The sequence below is a fragment of the Oncorhynchus keta genome, chromosome 10 (assembly GCF_023373465.1).
Source record: "Oncorhynchus keta strain PuntledgeMale-10-30-2019 chromosome 10, Oket_V2, whole genome shotgun sequence".
Taxonomy (NCBI): domain Eukaryota; kingdom Metazoa; phylum Chordata; class Actinopteri; order Salmoniformes; family Salmonidae; genus Oncorhynchus; species Oncorhynchus keta.
In genome coordinates this window covers 36,663,172-36,682,538 of record NC_068430.1, presented here as the reverse complement: position 1 = coordinate 36,682,538, position 19,367 = coordinate 36,663,172, and the positions used below count along the sequence as shown (strand labels likewise).

General features: G+C 43.5%; 1 protein-coding gene across 3 annotated transcripts in view; it reads left to right on the top strand.

Annotated features, from left to right (window-relative positions):
* The window catches only part of LOC118388620 (SLIT-ROBO Rho GTPase-activating protein 3), a 124,302-nt gene that overhangs the window by 26,596 nt on the left and 78,339 nt on the right, over positions 1–19,367 (top strand). For all 3 annotated transcript variants that reach the window (XM_035777863.1, XM_035777862.1, XM_052526949.1), the window contains exon 2: positions 9,894–10,089. In XM_035777863.1, coding sequence (XP_035633756.1) covers positions 9,894–10,089 — 196 coding nt within the window. The remainder of the gene's footprint in view (positions 1–9,893; positions 10,090–19,367) is intronic.

Here is a 19,367-nt window from a genome sequence, read left to right as displayed (position 1 = left end):
TACAGCTGTGAGTCTTTCTAGGTAAGTCTCTAAGAGGTTTGCACACCTGCATTGTAAAATATTTGCACATTATTCTTTTTAAAATTCTCCAAGTTGGTTGTTGATCATTGCTAGACAGCCATTTTCAAGTCTTGCTAAGTGGATTTAAGTCAAAACTGCAGCTAGGCCACTTGAACATACATTGTCTTGGTAAGCAACTCCAGTGTATATTTGGCCTTTGTCTTTGTGTCTGTTGGAAAGCAGACTGAACCAAGTTTTCCTCTGGATTTTGCCATTGCTTAGCTCTATTTTGTTTCTTTTTATCCTGAAAAACTCCCCAGTCCTTGCCGATGACAAGCATACCTTTTGGGCTTTCCCCGATTCAGTTTCAACTTAATTGCCTGGGGTCGTTGTTATGTAAGCTTGCGCAAAACTTCTGCATCGGTGCATTGTCCTGGAATGACTTCTAGGAAGAACAGGTTGAGCGTAGGGTCATTTTATTTTTATTTTTTATTTCACCTTTATTTAACCAGGTAGGCTAGTTGAGAACAAGTTCTCATTTACAACTGCGACCTGGCCAAGATAAAGCATAGCAGTGTGAACAGACAACAACACAGAGTTACACATGGAGTAAACAATAAACAAGTCAATAACACAGTAGAAAAAAAGAAGAAAAAAGAGTCTATATACATTGTGTGCAAAAGGCATGAGGAGGTAGGCGAATAATTACAATTTAGCAGATTAACACTGGAGTGATAAATGATCAGATGGTCATGTGCAGGTAGAGATACTAGTGTGCAAAAGCGCAGAAAAGTAAATGAATAAAAACAGTATTGGGATGAGGTAGGTAAATTGGGTGGGCTATTTACCGATGGACTATGTTCAGCTGCAGCGATCGGTTAGCTGCTCAGATAGCAGATGTTTAAAGTTGGTGAGGGAGATAAAAGTCTCCAACTTTTAATTACATACCCTCTGATGTTTGATGTCTTTATTACTGGTATATATATATATATATTGTATTGAGATAGACAGATTCTGTACACTCACACTAGAGACTTTCAGAAGCCACGATTCTTTCAGTTGTGAAACGAAAATATGTTAATTGAATTTACCCTCGATAAAGCCTTGGTTGAAATTCCTGGCCAATATGGTACCTTGTTCTGCGCTTCCACACTGCAGCTGTGGGCCATTTTCCAGGTTTTCTGTAGGGAACCACAGAGGAAGATAAAAAGATCTTGGATAAGTGTGATTTTATGACTTGAGGAGAGTTAAAACATGGAGTAAAGTAGGTCCTCTCTCTAACCTGGGCCTGGCCTGGTCTGGGCTAACTACTTATTTTCATTCTGTGTCCCCTGGCCCACTGCTCTCTGGCCGGCTCAAATCAAATGTTATTCGTCACACGCTTCGTAAACAACAGGTGTAGATCAACAGTGAAATGCTTACTTACGAGCCCTTTCCAACAATGCAACAATGCAAAGAAATAATAGGAGAGTAAAACACTTAATAATAAATACACAATGAGTAACGATAACAGGGTACCAGTACCGAGTGGATGTGCAGGGGTACGAGGTAATTAAGGTGGATGTGTACATATAACTAGAAATAAAGTGACAGATCATAAAACAGTAGTGTAATGAGTTAAAGAAGGGTCAATGCAGGTCGCTACTTAGCAGTCTTATGGCTTGGGGTTAGAAGCTGTTCAGGGTCCTGTTGGTTCCAGACTTGGTGCATCGGTAAAACTTGCCATTCGGTAGCAGAGATAACAATCTATGACTATAACTTGGGTGGCTGGAGTCTTACAATTGTTAGGGCCTTCCTCTGACTGCCTGGTATAGAGGTCCTGGATGGCAGGGAGCTCGGGCTCAGTGATGTATTGGGTCATATACATTACCCTCTGTAGCACCTAGTCGTAAGATGTCAAGCAGTTGCCATACCAAGTGGTGATGCAGCCAGTCAAGATGCTTTCAGTGATGCAGCTGAATAACTTTTTAAGGATCTGAGGGCCCATACCAAATCTTTTCAGCCCCCTGAGGAGGAAGAGGCGTTGTCGTGCCCCATTTACGACTGTGTTGGTGTGTGTGGGACATGATAGATCCTTAGTGATGTGGACACCAAGGAATTTAAAGCTCTTAACCTGCTCCACTACATCCCCGTCAATGTGAATGGGGCCATGCTCGGACTTTTGTTTCCTGTAGTCCACGATCAGCTCCTTTGCTTTGCTGACGTTGAGGGAGAGGTTGTTGTCCTGGAACCACACTACCAGGTCTCTGACCTCCTCACTACAGGTTGTCTCATCATCGCCGGTGATCAGGCCTACCACCATGGTGTCGTTGGCAAACTTAATGATGGTGTTGGAGTCGTGTGCGGCCACTAAGCACGCCCCCCTGAGGGACCCCAGTGTTGAGGGTCAGCGTGGAAGATGTGTTGTTGCCTAACCTCACCACCTGGGGGTGGCCCGTCAGGAAGTCCAGGATCCAGTTGCAGACGGAGGTGTTGAGGGATCTGTTCAGTCCCAGGGTTCTTAGCTTAGTGATGTGCTTGGAGGGAATTATGGTGTTGAACACTGAGCTGTAGTTAATGAATAGCATTTTGACATAGGTGTTCCTCTTCTCTACGTGGGAAAGGGCAGTGTGGAGTGCAATAGAAATTGTTCTGAATTCTGAATGTAAAACTGTTTAAAGGTCTAACTCACATTGGCTACGGAGAGCGTGATCACACAGTCGTTTGGAACAGCTGGTGTTCCCATGCATGGTCAGTGTGGCTTTCCTCGAAGCAAGCATAGAATACATTTAGGTTGTCTGGGCAGCTCGCGTCACTGGGCAGCTTTTGGCTGGGTTTCCCTTTGTAATCTGTGATAGTTTGCAAGCCGACGAGCAGCAGAGCCGGTGAAGTAGAATTCGATCTTAGTCCTGTATTGACGCTTTGCCTGTTTGATGGTTCATCTGAGGGCGAAGCAAAATGTCTTATATGTGTCCGGATTAGTGTTCTGCTCTAGCCTTTAGCTCAGTGCGGATTTTGCCATTAACCGATGGATTCTGGTTGGGATAAGTGCATACGGTCAATGTGGGGATGACATTGTCGATGCACTTGTTAATGAAGACGGTGACTGATGTGGTGAACATCTCAATGCCATCGGATGAATCCCCGAACATATTCCAGTCTGTGCTAGTGAAACAGTCCTGTAGCTTAGCATCTGCATTATCAGACCACTTCACTGGTACTTCCTGTTTGAGTTTTTGCTCTCAGTGATTACCCTTCGATCTATTGGCGAATGTACAAAGGTGGTTTATGTACTCACCGACGTAGTCTATTTTACAAGTCTCAGGAATTAGTCCCTGGTCCGGGGTGAGCAGTATATCCTGCGCCTCGGACTCGTTGAAGTAGAAATCTTCATCCAAATCAAGGTTAGTTATCGATGTTCTGATGTCCAGAAGCTGTTCATAGGAAATTATGGTGGAAACATTATGTACAAAAAAAGTTAAAATCAGTGGGGAAAAAAACACAAAATTGCAGAATTGTTCAGGATCCCATAAAACGGCCTCGCAGCAAATGACGCCCTGCAGATGTGATTATGGATTTGTATTCTGCTGAGATGTCAAAGTTCAGGGATCTCCTACATCTTAGTGTTTTTCTAAGAGGTCGCTGGCTTTATAATTCTTGTCCTGTCCCGGGATGTTGTCCCAGACGTGTAGTGATCTTATTGAGCAGGTGCCTTGTGGTGGGGATGATGGTGGCGGTGGGGGTTTAGGCTAGGCAGTGATTATGATAATGTATTGTCTCGAGGTCAGTGTTGAAGTGATCCCTTCTTATCTCTACTGTCCCATCTGCTCTCACAGGGCTGGTTAATGAGCGAGGACCACTCTTGACTGTAGATCACACCTGCATGATAACATTTGCCATACACAAACTACTGCAGTTAATATCAATTGTGTGAGTGGAACAAAAACGATGCAAAGTAACAGACTCGGGCAACTTCATCACAGAGATTTACGTAGATGCATTAATTAAGCAGGGCATTTGACTGTGATTTAGACATGCCTGCCAAACTAAAGATATGATTATTGGAGAGCTTACTTGGTGTAAGATATAGGCATAAAGAGAGCCAAGCCAAGCTGAGGTCCATGAGCGCTTATCTGCTTCCGATGGTGGGAGGTAATCTATAAGTTGAAGAACATGTTTTACATTAGAGAGTTTACCAGCATGCACATTGCACACCAGTACAGGCTTTCATACTTAACTGACAAAATATAGGAAACACCAACATAGTATCTTAATAAGGCGTTGGGCCATTGCGAGCCACCAGAACAGCTTCAATTCACTTTGGCATAGATTCTACAAGTGTCTTGAACTCTATTGGAGGGATTTGACACCATTCTGCCACAGGGATGTCCATAATCTGGTGTTTTGTTGATGGTTCTCCCATAAGTGTTCAGGTGGGGTTGACATCTGGTGACTGAGACTAACACACACAGTGCTTTATTTTCTAGAAATGTATTTTTGTGGAGTAAAAATGTTTGACCATTAAAACTCTATTTTCCCCAACCCTGCCCTAACCTTAACCCCAAAACCTAACCATTAAGCTTAAAATAGCATTTGAACAAATTCAGGACGTTAAAAAAGTTCTGACTTTTACAAAAAAAAAAAAAAATCCTACCTTGTCAGGACATTGGGGTGAATTGTTAGGACATTGGGGTCCTGATAATATAAGGAAACAAGTACAGACACAAACTTTAAACTCCTATGCTCCTTTGAGACCCCTCTATCAAAGTCACTTAGATTTCTTCTAGTCATGGTAGCCAAAATAATGGGCAACTGGGCATTTTATACATGACCCTAAGCAAGATGTGATGTTAATGCTTAATTAACTCAGGAACCACACCTGTGTGGAAGCACCTGCATTCAATATACTTTGTATCCCTCACTTACTCAAGTGTTTCCTTTTATTTTGGCAGTTACCCGTACATTCAGAGAAGCAGTCATACTGTACTGACAGAGAGCATTCTCTTTCACAGACTTATTCACGTTACATATTCAAGTTACGTACAGTTTCATTAATACAGAGGAGACTGTTCAGGGATAAACAAGTGGTTGTGGATTGATGCCTCTACACATAGGCCTATCTGTCTGCGTGTTCTACTGCATAATGAATGAAGCCTGTGACTCCAATAGCTTTCAGGGAGAGCCAGTAATACCGCATCATCACTTTGGCTTGCCAGAAAAGTTGCATTCTATGTTCAGTAGTAACTGAATTGGAATCATGCAATCCTTTGATATCTTTATTTTTTTTATTTATCCGTTATTTTACCAGGTAAGTTGACTGAGAACACGTTCTCATTTGCAGCAACAACCTGGGGAATAGTTACAGGGGAGAGGAGGGGGATTAATGAGCCAATTGTAAACTGGGGATTATTAGGTGACCATGATAATTTGAGGGCTAGATTGGGAATTTAGCCAGGACACCGGGGTTAACACCCCTACGATAAGTGCCATGGGATCTTTAATGACCTCAGAGAGTCAGGACACCTGTTTAACATCCCATCCGAAAGACAGCACCCTACACAGGGCAGTGTCCCCAATCACTGCTCTGGAGCATTGGGATATTTTTTAGACCAGAGGAAGGAGTGCCTCCTACTGGCCCTCCAACACCACTTCCAGCAGCATCTGGTCTTCCATCCAGGAACTGACCAGGACCAACCCTGCTTAGCTTCAGAAGCAAGCCAGCAGTGGTATGCAGGGTGGTATGCTGCTGGCATACCAATATACACTGCAGAGAATCATGACAATTGAACATTAGCTCAATATAGATTGCGCCATCATTGCACATTTTCTGCAGTCTTGATACGTTTGTTTGCAAAAATAAATTTACTAGAGTCGGGGTGCATCCATCATTGATGATCTTACTGTTAGGTATTTGTGCTGATTTAGAATATTTGCTCTAGTATCAAACTGAGACAGTCAATGGTGGTTAACTTTCAGATGAAGTAGCACAAATAGACAAAAGGATAGCTCTGTTGTAGGAACAATGTTGTTCAGTTACTAGCTTCTCTCCCCCATATGTAATTGTGGTAGAATTTCCTCATTGGGATATTTCTATCTCCCCATCCTCTTCCCCTAATTGAAAGACTTTGTATAGCCCTCAAAAGAGGGGTTTTGTATCCCTTTGGTGTTGTTCCTTATGGGCGTGGAAGTAGTGAAGGATGGACCCTGTGGTTAACTAACACTGCCTCTTCCCCTCATTCCCTGCCCCCTCCCGCTCAATCCTGTACTCTTTTTCTCGGAGGTTGCCACCCCAATGAGCAAACACATCCACCCACAAATGGAAACATGTGTAGAGAAGGCATGCTGTGCGCCTGCCGTATGTAATTGCTGCATTGCCTAATCAAACAATGGTGTTAAAGCCAAGTAAATTGTACCCTTAAATTAAAGGTTGTGCTTCTGGCCTAGATCTAATTAATAGAGAGCTCCTGTTTATTTTGAGGAGTTGAATTACCTCCATCTTCCCTCCCCCAACACTGGGAGTAGTCAGTGCTTGTTATCCATACAAACGCATGAACAAGTGAACCACAAAACACTGTTTGAAATGCACATTTTTATTTCAAATAGGGGACTCATAACCTCGAACGAGCGCCTTTTTTTAATAACTTGATTGCTCTCAAAGAATTGGGCCGTAGCCAATAATCAAACAGTAAACGTTTGATGTCATGGATTCCTTTTCATTCCATGAATCATTGATGTTTATACGTAATCCAGAACATTCACATTCTTTTTTCTAAAAGGTCCATTTTGAAAATGTTTATTTGAACTGATGTCATGCTGGCTACAAGACTTGTTTTGGTTCTGTTCAAAAGGGCAAAGCATCATCTGTAACTGCAGGCCTCACAGCATTCCTCCTCTTCACAGATTGAGAAGAACCACTAAGGCTTCAGACACTTCAAATAAACCACAATGAAGGCGCTATGCAAGGAATCGAGAATACTGGGGAATAATTCTGCGATTGCTCATGGTTTCTAAGAGGTGAGGACACACTTCTGGCGCGAGTGACCTATTTTTCCAAACTCGTCTGTCATATTTTACGAGAGTGTTTTAAAAAGTCCTCCCTGCCATTCGTGCGGATCAGTGTCAGATTTTTCTGGGGCGTTTCTCCTGGCTCCTCTTGTTTTGCCACTGGATAGCCTACATGCAGAGAGAGAAAAGGAGAGAAAGTAATGGAAAGAAAGGAAGAAAACAATCCTTCATTCAGTCTGGGAAGAGCTCAGAGTCCCTGGAAGTATGGGTTGGAATGTGTTTGTTGTAGGAGCCAGGCATCTCCAGGGCTGGTGCTGGTTATATGAGACCTAGGCCCATGTAGGCTGATGGAGAGCGAGGGAGGCCCATGGGTAAAAGGAAGGGCTGGGACAGTGGTTAACCACAGATTGTAGGATGCCGCTTGGGGCTGGGGCCAGGCGGCGCAACATCACAGGGACAGAAACCATCCCCTGCACAAGATCACTGCTCCAGTTGCTAAACACAAATGGCCAACTTCCCTTCGCTAAGTCACAGACTGTATATATCCACGGGAAGGGCTTGGCTGACCAAATTACACCCTCTGCAGCATGGAAACATGGTCTTTGTCATTGCTGTGGTGGTGCTGTGCAGTTAACAGTACATCTGCCGTACAGAATGTCACCCCCATGGCCTGTGTTATGTCGAATGTCCTATGACAAAGCTACTTCACAGGGACCTCTTATAGTTTTGACCTTGCCTGGAGTGCTTGAAGCCACTATGCTGTTGACCTCAGACAAATCCAAGACTCAAACTATTCTCTAAGCCTCAGCAAAGAAATTGTCCGCTCACATTCTGTCTCCAATCAGTACTTTGAAGCCTGCAGCAGCGAACGAGCTTCACCTTGTATTACAGAACACAAACCTTTCTGGGCACCAGGCAAAGGGACGCTGCCAGTCCTATTTAACATCAAACTGCTCTTCCCCCGCCATCCCATATTTATATTATTTAAGCTTACTGGACCAGGAACCTCTGTGGAGAAAACCAAAAGAACACAGTATTTTTTGATGCCGATACATATGGTATGGCAAATGAAAAAGCTTTGATTCTGCATGCTGAATACAGCATGCTCGTGAGGTCTTTCCTTTCTGTTGACTAGTGATACCACCTTTCAATCCGATAGCTAGTCAGTATTACTTTGCTTTCAAATAATATTTCCCCTTTATTCCATTTGTTTACAGTAGCTGTTTTATGAAGATCAGAAAGAAGCATCTCAGATTTGTTGTTTTTTTTTCTTCAGTTAAATAGGCCATTCTTTGTTCTTCAGTCGAGGCAGAGTTGGAGCTCAGTGACAACAGTACAAAGCTGATGAAAACTCAGGTTTCTCTCCTGGGTACCCACCAGCGTCGAGAATCTTCAGTGAGACTGCCAGTGTCAGGTTCCCCTCGTTGGGTTTTAAGCACCATTGACAGCATTTCGAATTCCTGAAGCCCGTTCTCACACAGCTCATCTTAGCTCAGCTCAGCTCTGGAGCCATTACGCTACATTACATTTAGCAGGCAGTCGTTTCTCATCTTCCTAAAGAGATATTCAATAGCCCAGGGTGGAACCAGGGGAAACAGTCTGTTTGAATACAGAAAAGACTGCTACAATACAAACTCAGGGACCAACATTAAGCTTCCAACTCTTTCAGACATGATGTGTGGTGCTGATTGACAGCTTTGCCTGAGGGATGTTAGAGAGCGAAACACTTTGTTAACACAGTGAGCTGCTTGGAAATATGTGACAGGACATTTCATGGTTGTTAGGTGTGCAAGGTGAAAACCGTTATTTCCAGCCAACTCGCAGTGATTCGAGGAAAAGAACAAGCCCAGTTTATAAAAGTAGAAAATGTGTGCATGTTGATGAGATTTCAGTGCCCTCCGTAACCTATTTCACGGTTGTAAAATAATCCTTGGCGCAACTATCATAACAGAATCATGATAAACCCATAATAAGATAAAGTATTAAATGTCTCTTTTACACATTAAAACAAATATATCTTGAATAAATCCACAGAATGGTTTAGGGTGCTGTAAAACAAATCTACTGACCGAAAATATAAAAGCAACATGTAAAAAAGAAGAACCTTAATTCTCTTAAATGTTGTGCACAAATGTGTTTATATCCCTGTTGGTGAGCATTTTTTCTTTGCTAAGTTAATCCATCCACCTGACAGGTGTGGCATATCAAGAGGGTGATTATTGTATGATCCTTACATAGGTGCACCTTGTGCTTGGGACAATAACATGCCACTTTTAAATGTGCAGTTTTGTCACATACAAAATGCCACATATATGTCAACATTTTTAGGGAGCCTGCAATTGGCATGCTGACTGCAGGAATGTCCACCAGAGCTGTTGCCAGAGAATTGAATGTTAATTTCTCTATCATAAGCCACCACCAACGTAGTTTTAGAGAATTTTCACGTGCGGGATCATCTGATCTGAGACCCGTCACCCAGACAACTGATGAAACTGAGTATTTCTGTCTGTAATAAAGCCCTTTTGTGGGGAAAAACTCATTCAGATTGGCTGGGCCTGGCTCCCCAGTGGGTGGGCATGGCTCTCAACTGGGTCCCCCTGCCCAGTCATGTGAAATCCACAGATTAGGGCCTAATGACTGTATGTCAATTGACTGATTTCCTTACATGAACTGTAACTCTGTAAAATAGTTGACATTGTTGCATGTTGCATTTATATTTTTGTTCATTATACATAAACTCTTCTCAGATAAATGTTTTCAGACTAAGACACTTTTTGGGGGGAGAACATTTGAACAAAGATGTCAAACATGGCAGGGTTGACTGAATCCAGCCCCATGCCCTGATTTTCTGGAGATGATGACTCTGTTGTGACTTATTGACTCGTCCTGTTTTGTGTTTTGATGCATAGAGATCCGTAACCAGCTGGTGGAGCAGTTCAAATGCCTGGAGCAGCAGTCCGAGTCTCGTATCCAGCTGCTACAGGACCTGCAGGACTTCTTCCGCCGCAAGGCTGAGATCCAGCTGGAGTACTCCCGCAGCCTGGAGAAACTGGCCGAGCGATTCTCCAACAAGATCCGCAGCTCCAGAGAGCACCACCAGTTCAAGTGAGTTTCCCTCCCGTGAAGAGATGAGACCACCACACCGTTAAAGACCACCAAGCTTCAAACTGAGCCAAACATTTAAACTGTATGTGAGGCAGCGAGGGATTGTGTATGCGTGTGTGTGTGTTCATGCAAGTGTGTGTTTGTGTGTCTACTTGCCTTGCCAGAGCATGTCTACTCTGTTTGTGTGTTTGCTTGGGTGTGCAGATTTCATTTTTTATATTGTCTCAGAGCGTGTGAACTTGTTGAGTACACATGGAGTTACATTCGTTCTTGCCAAGTTTTTCTCCATAGATCTCAAACTACTCCACCCTATTTTTCTCACTTTAATCTGTCCAAAAACGACTCCCGCTGCATTTTAGGTTCACTAAAATGAATAGCCTTTTGGATATAAATGTCCTTCTTATAATATGCAAGCGATAATGATTTTACTCCTTAGAAATCTCAAACCATCCAAAGGCGATAGAAAAGTAATCTCATTCTGGATGAAACCTCAATTTTAATTGGCAAAGCTGATGTTCAGCACAGTGCAGAATCTCCCCATATAAACTCTTGTTCCTGTAGCTCTGGGCTGAGGAGGGACTTAAAGCCAGCCAGGCCTTACCGGTATTATCCTACAGGGTCGAGGCACGGCTGAAGCCATGCATGCTACGAGACTGTGCCTTGTTTTCCCTCACATCAATGAATACATGGATTATTCTCTGCCATTCAGGGCGGCCAGTGATAGATTTACAGCTTGATAGCTCGCCCCAGCCTTTACATTGGAGCGTTTGAGTAAAGTGCAGTCTTATGCTGCAAAATGTACTCCTCTTCCTCTGCCTGTACAGTATGTACTGTACTCCAAACGTTTGCATATAATTGTAAGCTACATCTTTAACACATTCTAAAGGTTAACTATTTGAATATGATAATAGTGATCATAACAGTAGTTATGAAACTTTGTCAGTGAAGGCAGTAGAGTAGAGGGTGTGTTTCAGAGGGCTTTTTGTCATCCAGTTAGTTCAGGCCCTGGTGAATTCGATGGGGATTTGACTCAGTAATTGAGGCCAGCTGTTGTAGAGCAGGCAGCTTGCACCAGGGTCCCTAAGGCCATGTTGACAGTAGACAGGCCTGTGCTGCTGCAGATGCTATGGCTTAACCAAGACAGTTACTGTATAGTAGAGCTTCTAGTAGACCAGTTCTAACAGTTCTTGAAGAGCAGGCACCAGCCACATAGTTCTTACCAGACTCAGCATCTCATCTTCCTCTGCCACCTCAATGCCTTCGCCAAGACTGCCTGAACCACTGTACTCACACTCATAGGGCTGCAGTGTAAAGCCGCCGTCTAGAAGTCTGTAGCCGCAGAGTCTTTGGCTGTGTGTAGTTGTCTGGCCACACACACACACACACACACACACACACACACACACACACACACACACACACACACACACACACACAGAAGATCTGAAATGAAGTGTGACATTTTGATTACACACACTTCTTTATGAGGGCCACGATGGCTTCCTTTGGACTCCATTAACCCAAACAAACACAACCATAAAAATGTTCAACCAATTAGCTTTGACAGTGTCCTTGTTAAAGACCCTCACTTCGTAAATAAACCCTGGGCACAACAACTACTGTATATACAGTATCAGTCAAAAGTTTGGACACCTACTCATTCCAGGGTTTTTCTTTATTTTTACTATGTTTTACGTTGTAGAATAAAAGTGAAACCATTAAAACTATGAAATAACACATATGGAATAACGTAGTAACCAAAAAAGTATATTTTAGATTCAAAGTAGCCACCCTTTGCCTTGCTTTTCACACTCTTGGCATTCTTTCCACCAGCTTCATGAGGTAGTCACCTGGAGTGCATTTCAATTAACAGGTGTGCCTTGTTAAAAGTTAATTTGTGGAATTTAATTCCTTCTTAATGCGTTTGAGCCAATCAGTTGTGTTGTGACAGGGGTGTTATACAGAAGATAGCTCTAATCGGTGAAAGTCCATATCATGGCAAGAACAGCTCAAATAAGCAAAGAGAACCGACAGTCCATCATTACTTTAAGACATAATGGTCAGTCAATCCGGAAAATTGCACTCACAAAAACCATCAAGCGCTATGATGAAACAGGCTCTCGTGAGGACCGCCACAGGAAAGGAAGATGCCGAGTTATCTCTGGTGCAGAGGATAAGTTAATTAGAGTTAACAGCCTCAGAAATTGCAGTCCAAATAAATGCTACACAGAGACACATCTCAACATCAACTGTTCAGAGGAGACTGTGTAAATCAGGCCGAATTGCTGCAAAGAACCCACTACTAAAGGACACCAATAAGAAGGGACTTGCTTGGGCCAAATAACACGAGCAATGTACATTAGAAAGGTGGAAATATGTCCAAATTTGTAAAAAAGAAAATGAGATTTTTGGTTCCAACCTCTGTCTTTGTGAGATGTAGAGTAGGTGAATGGATAATCTCTGCATGTGTGGTTCCCACCGTGAAGCATGGTGGAGGAGGTGTGATGGTGCTCTGCTGGTGATACTGTCAGTGATTTATTTAGAATTCAAGGCATACTTAACCAGGATGGCCAACACACCATTCTGCAGTGATACGCCATCCCATGTGGTTTGCGCTTAGTGGGACTATCATTCGTTTTTCAACAGGACAATGACCCAACACACCTCTAGGCTGTGTGAGGGCTATTTGACCAAGAAGGAGAGTGATGGAATGCTGCATCAGATGACCTGGCCTCCACAATCACCTGACCTCAGCCAACAAGTGCTCAGCATATGTGACTCACCACCTGGATTAGGTCTTATGTAGCAAAATGTGAAATGGTGTTTCTTACATTGGATAAAGTAGAGACTCAAAATGGTGTATTATACACTGCATTGAGGAACAATGGGAAAGTAATTCCACTTTGATAGTTGATCAACTTGTAAACTAGGGAGCCAGCCAGCTAATGTTAGCTAGCTCGCGAACAGTACAATTTAGCTCAAGACATATAGCAACTCTCTCGGCATGTCCAACCCACTCATTATCTCAGCCAATCATGGCTAGTGGTAAGGTTGCTCACTTTTTCTGTGGCTTAACCAACAAGGCTCGTAACTTAACAATTTTATTTGTATTTACAGATGGCATACAAGTTTGTTATTAAGGCACATGAAAGTTCACATGTTCGAGAAGGCATTTCTGCCCCCCAAAAATATTTTTTATGTTCAAATGGCTCTCCTGTGAAGTTGTGACTTGTGACATACGCCTAGTTTCCTGAATCGGGTCACATATGGGAACTCCTTCAAGACTGTTGGAAAAGCATTCCAAGTGAAGCTGGTTGAGAGAATGCCAAGAGTGTGCAAAGTTGTCATCAAGGCAAAGACTGGCTACTTTGAAGAATCTAAAACATAAAATATATTTTGATTTGTTTAACACTTTTTTTGGTTACTACATGATTCCATATGTGTTATTTCATAGTTTTGATGTTTTCACTATTATTCCACAATGTAGAAAATAGTCAAAATAAAGAAAAGCCATTGAATGAGTAGGTGTGTCCAAACGTTTGACAGGCACTGTATGTCACACACCACACATATGTAATATGGATACTCTTGGCTACCTCTCAAATATGCATGCACTCACGTGTCCTGTCTTTCACCGTGGTCTCACTATCTCTTTAGTTTAGATACAAATAAGCCCCCCAACTCTCAGTTTTTCCCCTGATCTTTTGTCCCTCTGTGGATATTTCTGAGTTTCCACAGCAGCCCAGCTCTCTGTGGAAGGATAGGCCATGAGCAGCATGACTTCTCCGGTGCCTAGCAACTCATGCATGGCAGTCCCTTGCCTCTGCTATACACTGCACAGCACTATCGGAAATGAAAACAGCACAATTAGACTCTGTTCAGCCAGGCAGAGGTCCACATTGAGCTGCTAGGTCACCGCCCCGGTCTTATTGGCTTAACCCATAGCATACAAATATGACTTTATGAGCTGAGTTTACGACAGCAGTCACTGATGTGATGCTCAATGCCACTGTAGTTTACAGCTGCACTGCCATGATGCTGTCTGTTTGCCCGGTCTCCTCTCCTCTTGGAACTCCCTCTCCTGGATCCGGGAGAATTGTCATCAACTGACACTAATTATCATAACGCAGTGGACAAAAAATATTACTAGAAAATATTCATATTCATGAAATCACAAGTGAAATATATTGAAACACAGCTTAGCCTTTTGTTAATCACCCTGTCATCTCAGATTTTGAATTTATGCTTTACAGCCAAAGCAAGACAAGCATTTGTGTAAGTTTATTGATAGCCTAGCATAGCATTATGCCTAGCTAGCAGCAGGCAGCTTGGTCACGGAAATCAGAAAAGCAACCAAATTAAATAGTTTACCTTTGATGAGCTTTGGATGTTTTCACTCACGAGACTCCCATTTAGACAGAAAATGTTCATTTTGTCCCATAAAGATTATTTTTATAGCCGAAACACCTCCGTTTGTACTTCACGTTTGGTTGAGAAATCCACGACAACGGCAAAAAATATTCCAAATTAGATCCATAATATCGACAGAAACATGGCAAACGATTTATAATCAATCCTCAAGGTGTTTTTCAAATATCTATTCGATAATATATCAACCGGGACAGGTGGCTTCTTCGTAGGAAAGAGAGAAACAATGGCCGCATTTGTCTTTTACGCACAAAACACTGAGAGCCTCCAGCTGACCACTGATGCAATGTTTTCAAAATAAAAGCCTGAAACTATGTATTGTGACACTAGACACATTAGGGAAGCGATAGAAAAAGGAATCTGGTTGATATCTCATTCACTGCTCAATAGGGACGCATAGGAACACAGCAATTTCTAAATAAGAGTCCCTTCCTGATTGGATTTTTCTCAGGCTTTCACCTGCAATATCAGTTCTGTTATACTCACAGACAATATTTTTACAGTTTTGGAAACGTTAGAGTGTTTTCTATCCTAAGCTGTCAATTATATGCATATTCTAGCATCTTTTCCTGACAAAATAGCCTGTTTACTTTGGGAATGTTATTTTTCCAAAAATTAAAATAGTGCCCCCTAGTTTCTTAACATATCAGGCAGCTCTAGTGTCTCTCAACTAATTAAGATGAGGGTGAAGTATACCAACCAACACCCGCCTCTGATTGGCCACATGAAGGGAGAAGCTGAGGGCATCAGTATGCAAGCGATACCTGCAGCTCAGCTCAGCCCCTACTGTTTCAGCCTTCCTGGATCTCTGCTTGGAATCTGTCAGTCTGGTCCCAGTCAACTCACCCAACCCCCACCAAAACACCAATCACCAGAAGTCTATTTTCTACTACGTCAAATAGTGGCCTCAGAGAGTGAGGGAAGGCTTCCACTGCCCTTTAAATGGTCCCTAACTTTTACATTTTTTACATATACACAACAGACGTCAAGATAAGTCCACGTCACATTAGACCACTTGAAGATCAAACAAACTTTGATTGTTGAGTGAACTATCACTTTAAGCCATTTCATCTGTGGGGCTTCGGGAACTTCCTATTGCTCCTAGAATTATCTTCAATGTCTATGAGACAAACAAAATAAATTGGTTGAGGAACTGTTTTGGGGTTTATCATTAAATGGGGATTTTAATCACCACCTATTAAACTAAAATGTCTGAATATGGTCTATCAGTCAAAACAGGCATTATCAACAGCAAGCAAGCCATTAGAAAGCAGCTCATGTTATACTGAAAGGAGACATAACCTGTCTGAGAAAGATAAGATAAATCTTGCATTAATGTCCAATCCTGTGTGTGCCTGCTTGTGTGCAAGTGTTGTGTGTGTCCGTGTATATGCGTGTGTGCATGTGTGGGTAGGAGGGGGTCATTAATGATTGTCCTGGTATCGTGCTGAGCCAGATTGTCTCCTCCACGCTCGTTCTGCTTGACTACAAACACTGGTGGCCTCCTTATTTTTCTTAAACCTAGTTCCATTTGATGTTGCTGCCTGAAATCTCTGTCTAGCTCCCTGTCTGGCTTCAAAACACAACACATGTACACGTTACTGCAAAACATGAGACTGACATTTCATGGTTTTTCATTAGGAATAAAAACAGTACTGTTTCGTTTTCAAAACATGTCCAGACCATACTGTAATGCAATATGTAGCTACAACCCATAACATTTAATCCAATATCGCATTTTATTAATCGGTCCAAATACCGATCCCTTCGTGAACTGACACTCACACTTGACTTTTTCCCCCCTGACCTTGCTGATAGCTACTTTATTGAGGAAAATGTACAACTATGACTGTGATATGTGGTTGTCCCACCTAACTGTCTTAAGATGAATGCACTGTAAGTCGCTCTGGATAAGAGTGTCTTCTAAATGGCTAAAATTTAAATTTGATAAATGGATTTCAGATAACTCAATCAGCAGGAAAGCCTTATTAAGCTTGAGCCTACATCATCTGAAAGGTTCATAATTGATGCACAGTATTCATGACCATGTGCCAGTGATTCCTTCACTAATTATTCATAATATTATGAATAAGAGAGAGCATCAACTACCCAGTGACTCCCAGCAGACTGCTAAGCGTTATGCATGAGGTTGCTTGGTTGGTGTACTTGCCTGTGGGGCAGAGGCAGACCAAGGGCTGCCAATCTGCATTCCACTAAATACTTAAAATTAATATTTATTAGGCTAGACCACAATACATACTATACATAATATTCTGTCTATACAGATTGCTGTGCACCATTTCATTTCTAATTTACGGCCTCTGTTCTGTGTGCCCACCTGTCCAAACCAGCTCACTGACTGTACAGTCCCTAATCATCTGCACAGCCCACATCACTGAGTCTTTCCCCGGTGGTCTAGCGTTAAAGTTAAACTATAGTGTTAAAGGTTCAGAAAGAGAGACTAGGTGTGTTAACAGCAAACATCAAACTCCTCTCCAAGGGAAAGTGTGAGAGGCTTGTAGACCCATATCCCTTGGATCCCCTGGATGACATCAGTATCTGCAGAAGCAGGCAGGGTTCTTTTGTGTGTGTGCCTGTAAGTAAGCAGGTCACTGTTAGTCTTCACCTTCATGCTTACTTACGGGCCCTTCCAAACAATGCAGAGAGAAAAATAATAGAAAGATAATGACATGGGGAATAAATACACAATGAGTAATAACTTGGCTATATACACAGGGCACCAGTACCGAGTCGATGTACAGGGGTACGAGGTAATTGAGGTTGACGTACTGTGGCTTGCGAAAGTATTCACCCCCCTTCACGCCTTACATCCTGGAATTAAAATATATTTTGGGGGGGGGGGTTGTATCATTTTGTATCATTACACAACATGCCTACCACTAGTTAGAAGAAATTAGACAAAAAAACAGAAAACACAACAGGTTTTAATAAGGAAATGTGAAACGTGGGATTAATCTTAAGGGATCTGGGTAAGTGTAGGCAATATGAAACGGGGTTCACTCTCCTGGCAACCTTAAAGGGAGCGATGTATTTCTGGGACAGCTTGCGAGACTCCACCCGTAGCGGTACGTTTTTCGTGGAGAGCCAGACTCTCTGGCCGGTGCGCAGGGTAGGCCCGGGACGGCGACGTCTGTTGGCTTGTTGTTGGTACCGCTTTGAGGAACGCAGAAGATTAAGATGGGTCTTCCTCCACGTAAGCCGACAGCGTCTCAAGAACTTCAAGGCTGAAGGCACTCCGACTTCTGCCTCCTCGTCCGGGAACAATGGAGGGGCATAGCCAAACTGACTCTCGTGCGGGGACATACCAGTGGAGGAGGAGCGCAACGTGTTGTGCGCACATTCGGCCCAAACAATGAAGGACGACCATGTGGACGGGTTGTTAAGGGCCATACATCTGAGGGCGGTTTCCAGCTCTTGATTCATCCTCTCTGTTTGGCCATGGACTCCGGGTGGTACCCTGAAGATAGACTGGCAGTGTCCCCTATGAGTTGGCAGAAGGCTTTTCAAAACCTTGAGGCGAACTGGGGACCTCTGTCGGAAACAATATCTTGAGGAATGCCAAAGACTCGGAACACATGGTTAATTACCAACTCAGCCGTTTCCTTGGCAGAAGGTAACTTAGTCAGGGGGACGAACCTGGCCACCTTAGAAAACCTGTCGATGATGACTAGGATAGTAATATTACCATGGGACGGAGGAAGGCCAGTAATAAAGTCCAACGAAATATGGGACCAGGGTTGGTGGGGAACAGGTAAAGGGTGAAGGAGTCCTTGAGGGCGGAGGTGAGAAGATTTGCCCTGGCAGCACACGGGGCAGGCCTTGATGAAAGTGGCAACGTCTTCTTTTATGGTGGGCCACCAGAACTTTCCCTGGATGAACTCAAAGGTGCGACCTACGCCGGGGTGACAGGTGAGACGAGAGGAGTTCCCCCACAGAAGGACCTTGCTGCCTTGGGGACAAACAACCGATTGGCAGAACCTCCTTTCGGATCCGGTTCGATAGCTTTAGCTCGTCTCACGGTATCCTCAACTTGCCACGAGATCAGGGCCACGATCTTAGCAGCAGGAAGGGCAGGCATGTCAGTGTCGTCTCAAATGGCAGGAGCGTAGACTCGGGACAAGGCGTCCGGTTTGAGATTCTTCGACCCGGGCCAATAGGTGTCTGGAGTTCAACCGCTTCGCCTGCTGGATATACTCCAGATTTTTGTGGTCCGTAAGCACTTGAAACAGGTGAGAAGCCCCCTCGAGCCAGTGTCTCCAGATAGGGAAAAGATCCGACCCCTGGGGGCCAGGTGCCCGGAAACAGGTCGATGGGGCAATCGTAAGGTCTATGGGGTGGTAGCATGGTGGCCCTCTGTTTGCTAAATACCGGTTTGAGGTCATGGTAACACTCGGGAACTCGGGACAGTTCGATGGATTCTAGAGACTCGGGAGGAGAACTCGGGGAACTCTGGAAGATACAAGTGGCTTGGCACGTAGGACCCCACTGCCTGATAGTGCCCACAGAACAGTCAATGTGAGGGTTATGGCTGTGAAGCCAGGGGTATCCAAGGACGAGAGGGAACTCGGAACAGGAGATCAGATGAAAGTTCATCACTTCCTGGTGTTGGGAAACTGAAAGTCGCAAGGGGGCAGTGACACGAGTGACAAGTCCAGATCCCAAAGGGCTTCCATCCAATGTAGTAACCCTCACGGGGTCACTTAGAGTTTCAGATGGAACGCCATTCTCCTTCGCCCAGACACCATCCATTAAGTTACCTGCGAGTCTACCAAGGCTTGAAGGGGAAGCTCGTGGTTGTCCCAGGAAAGGAACAACCACGGAAAGGAAAG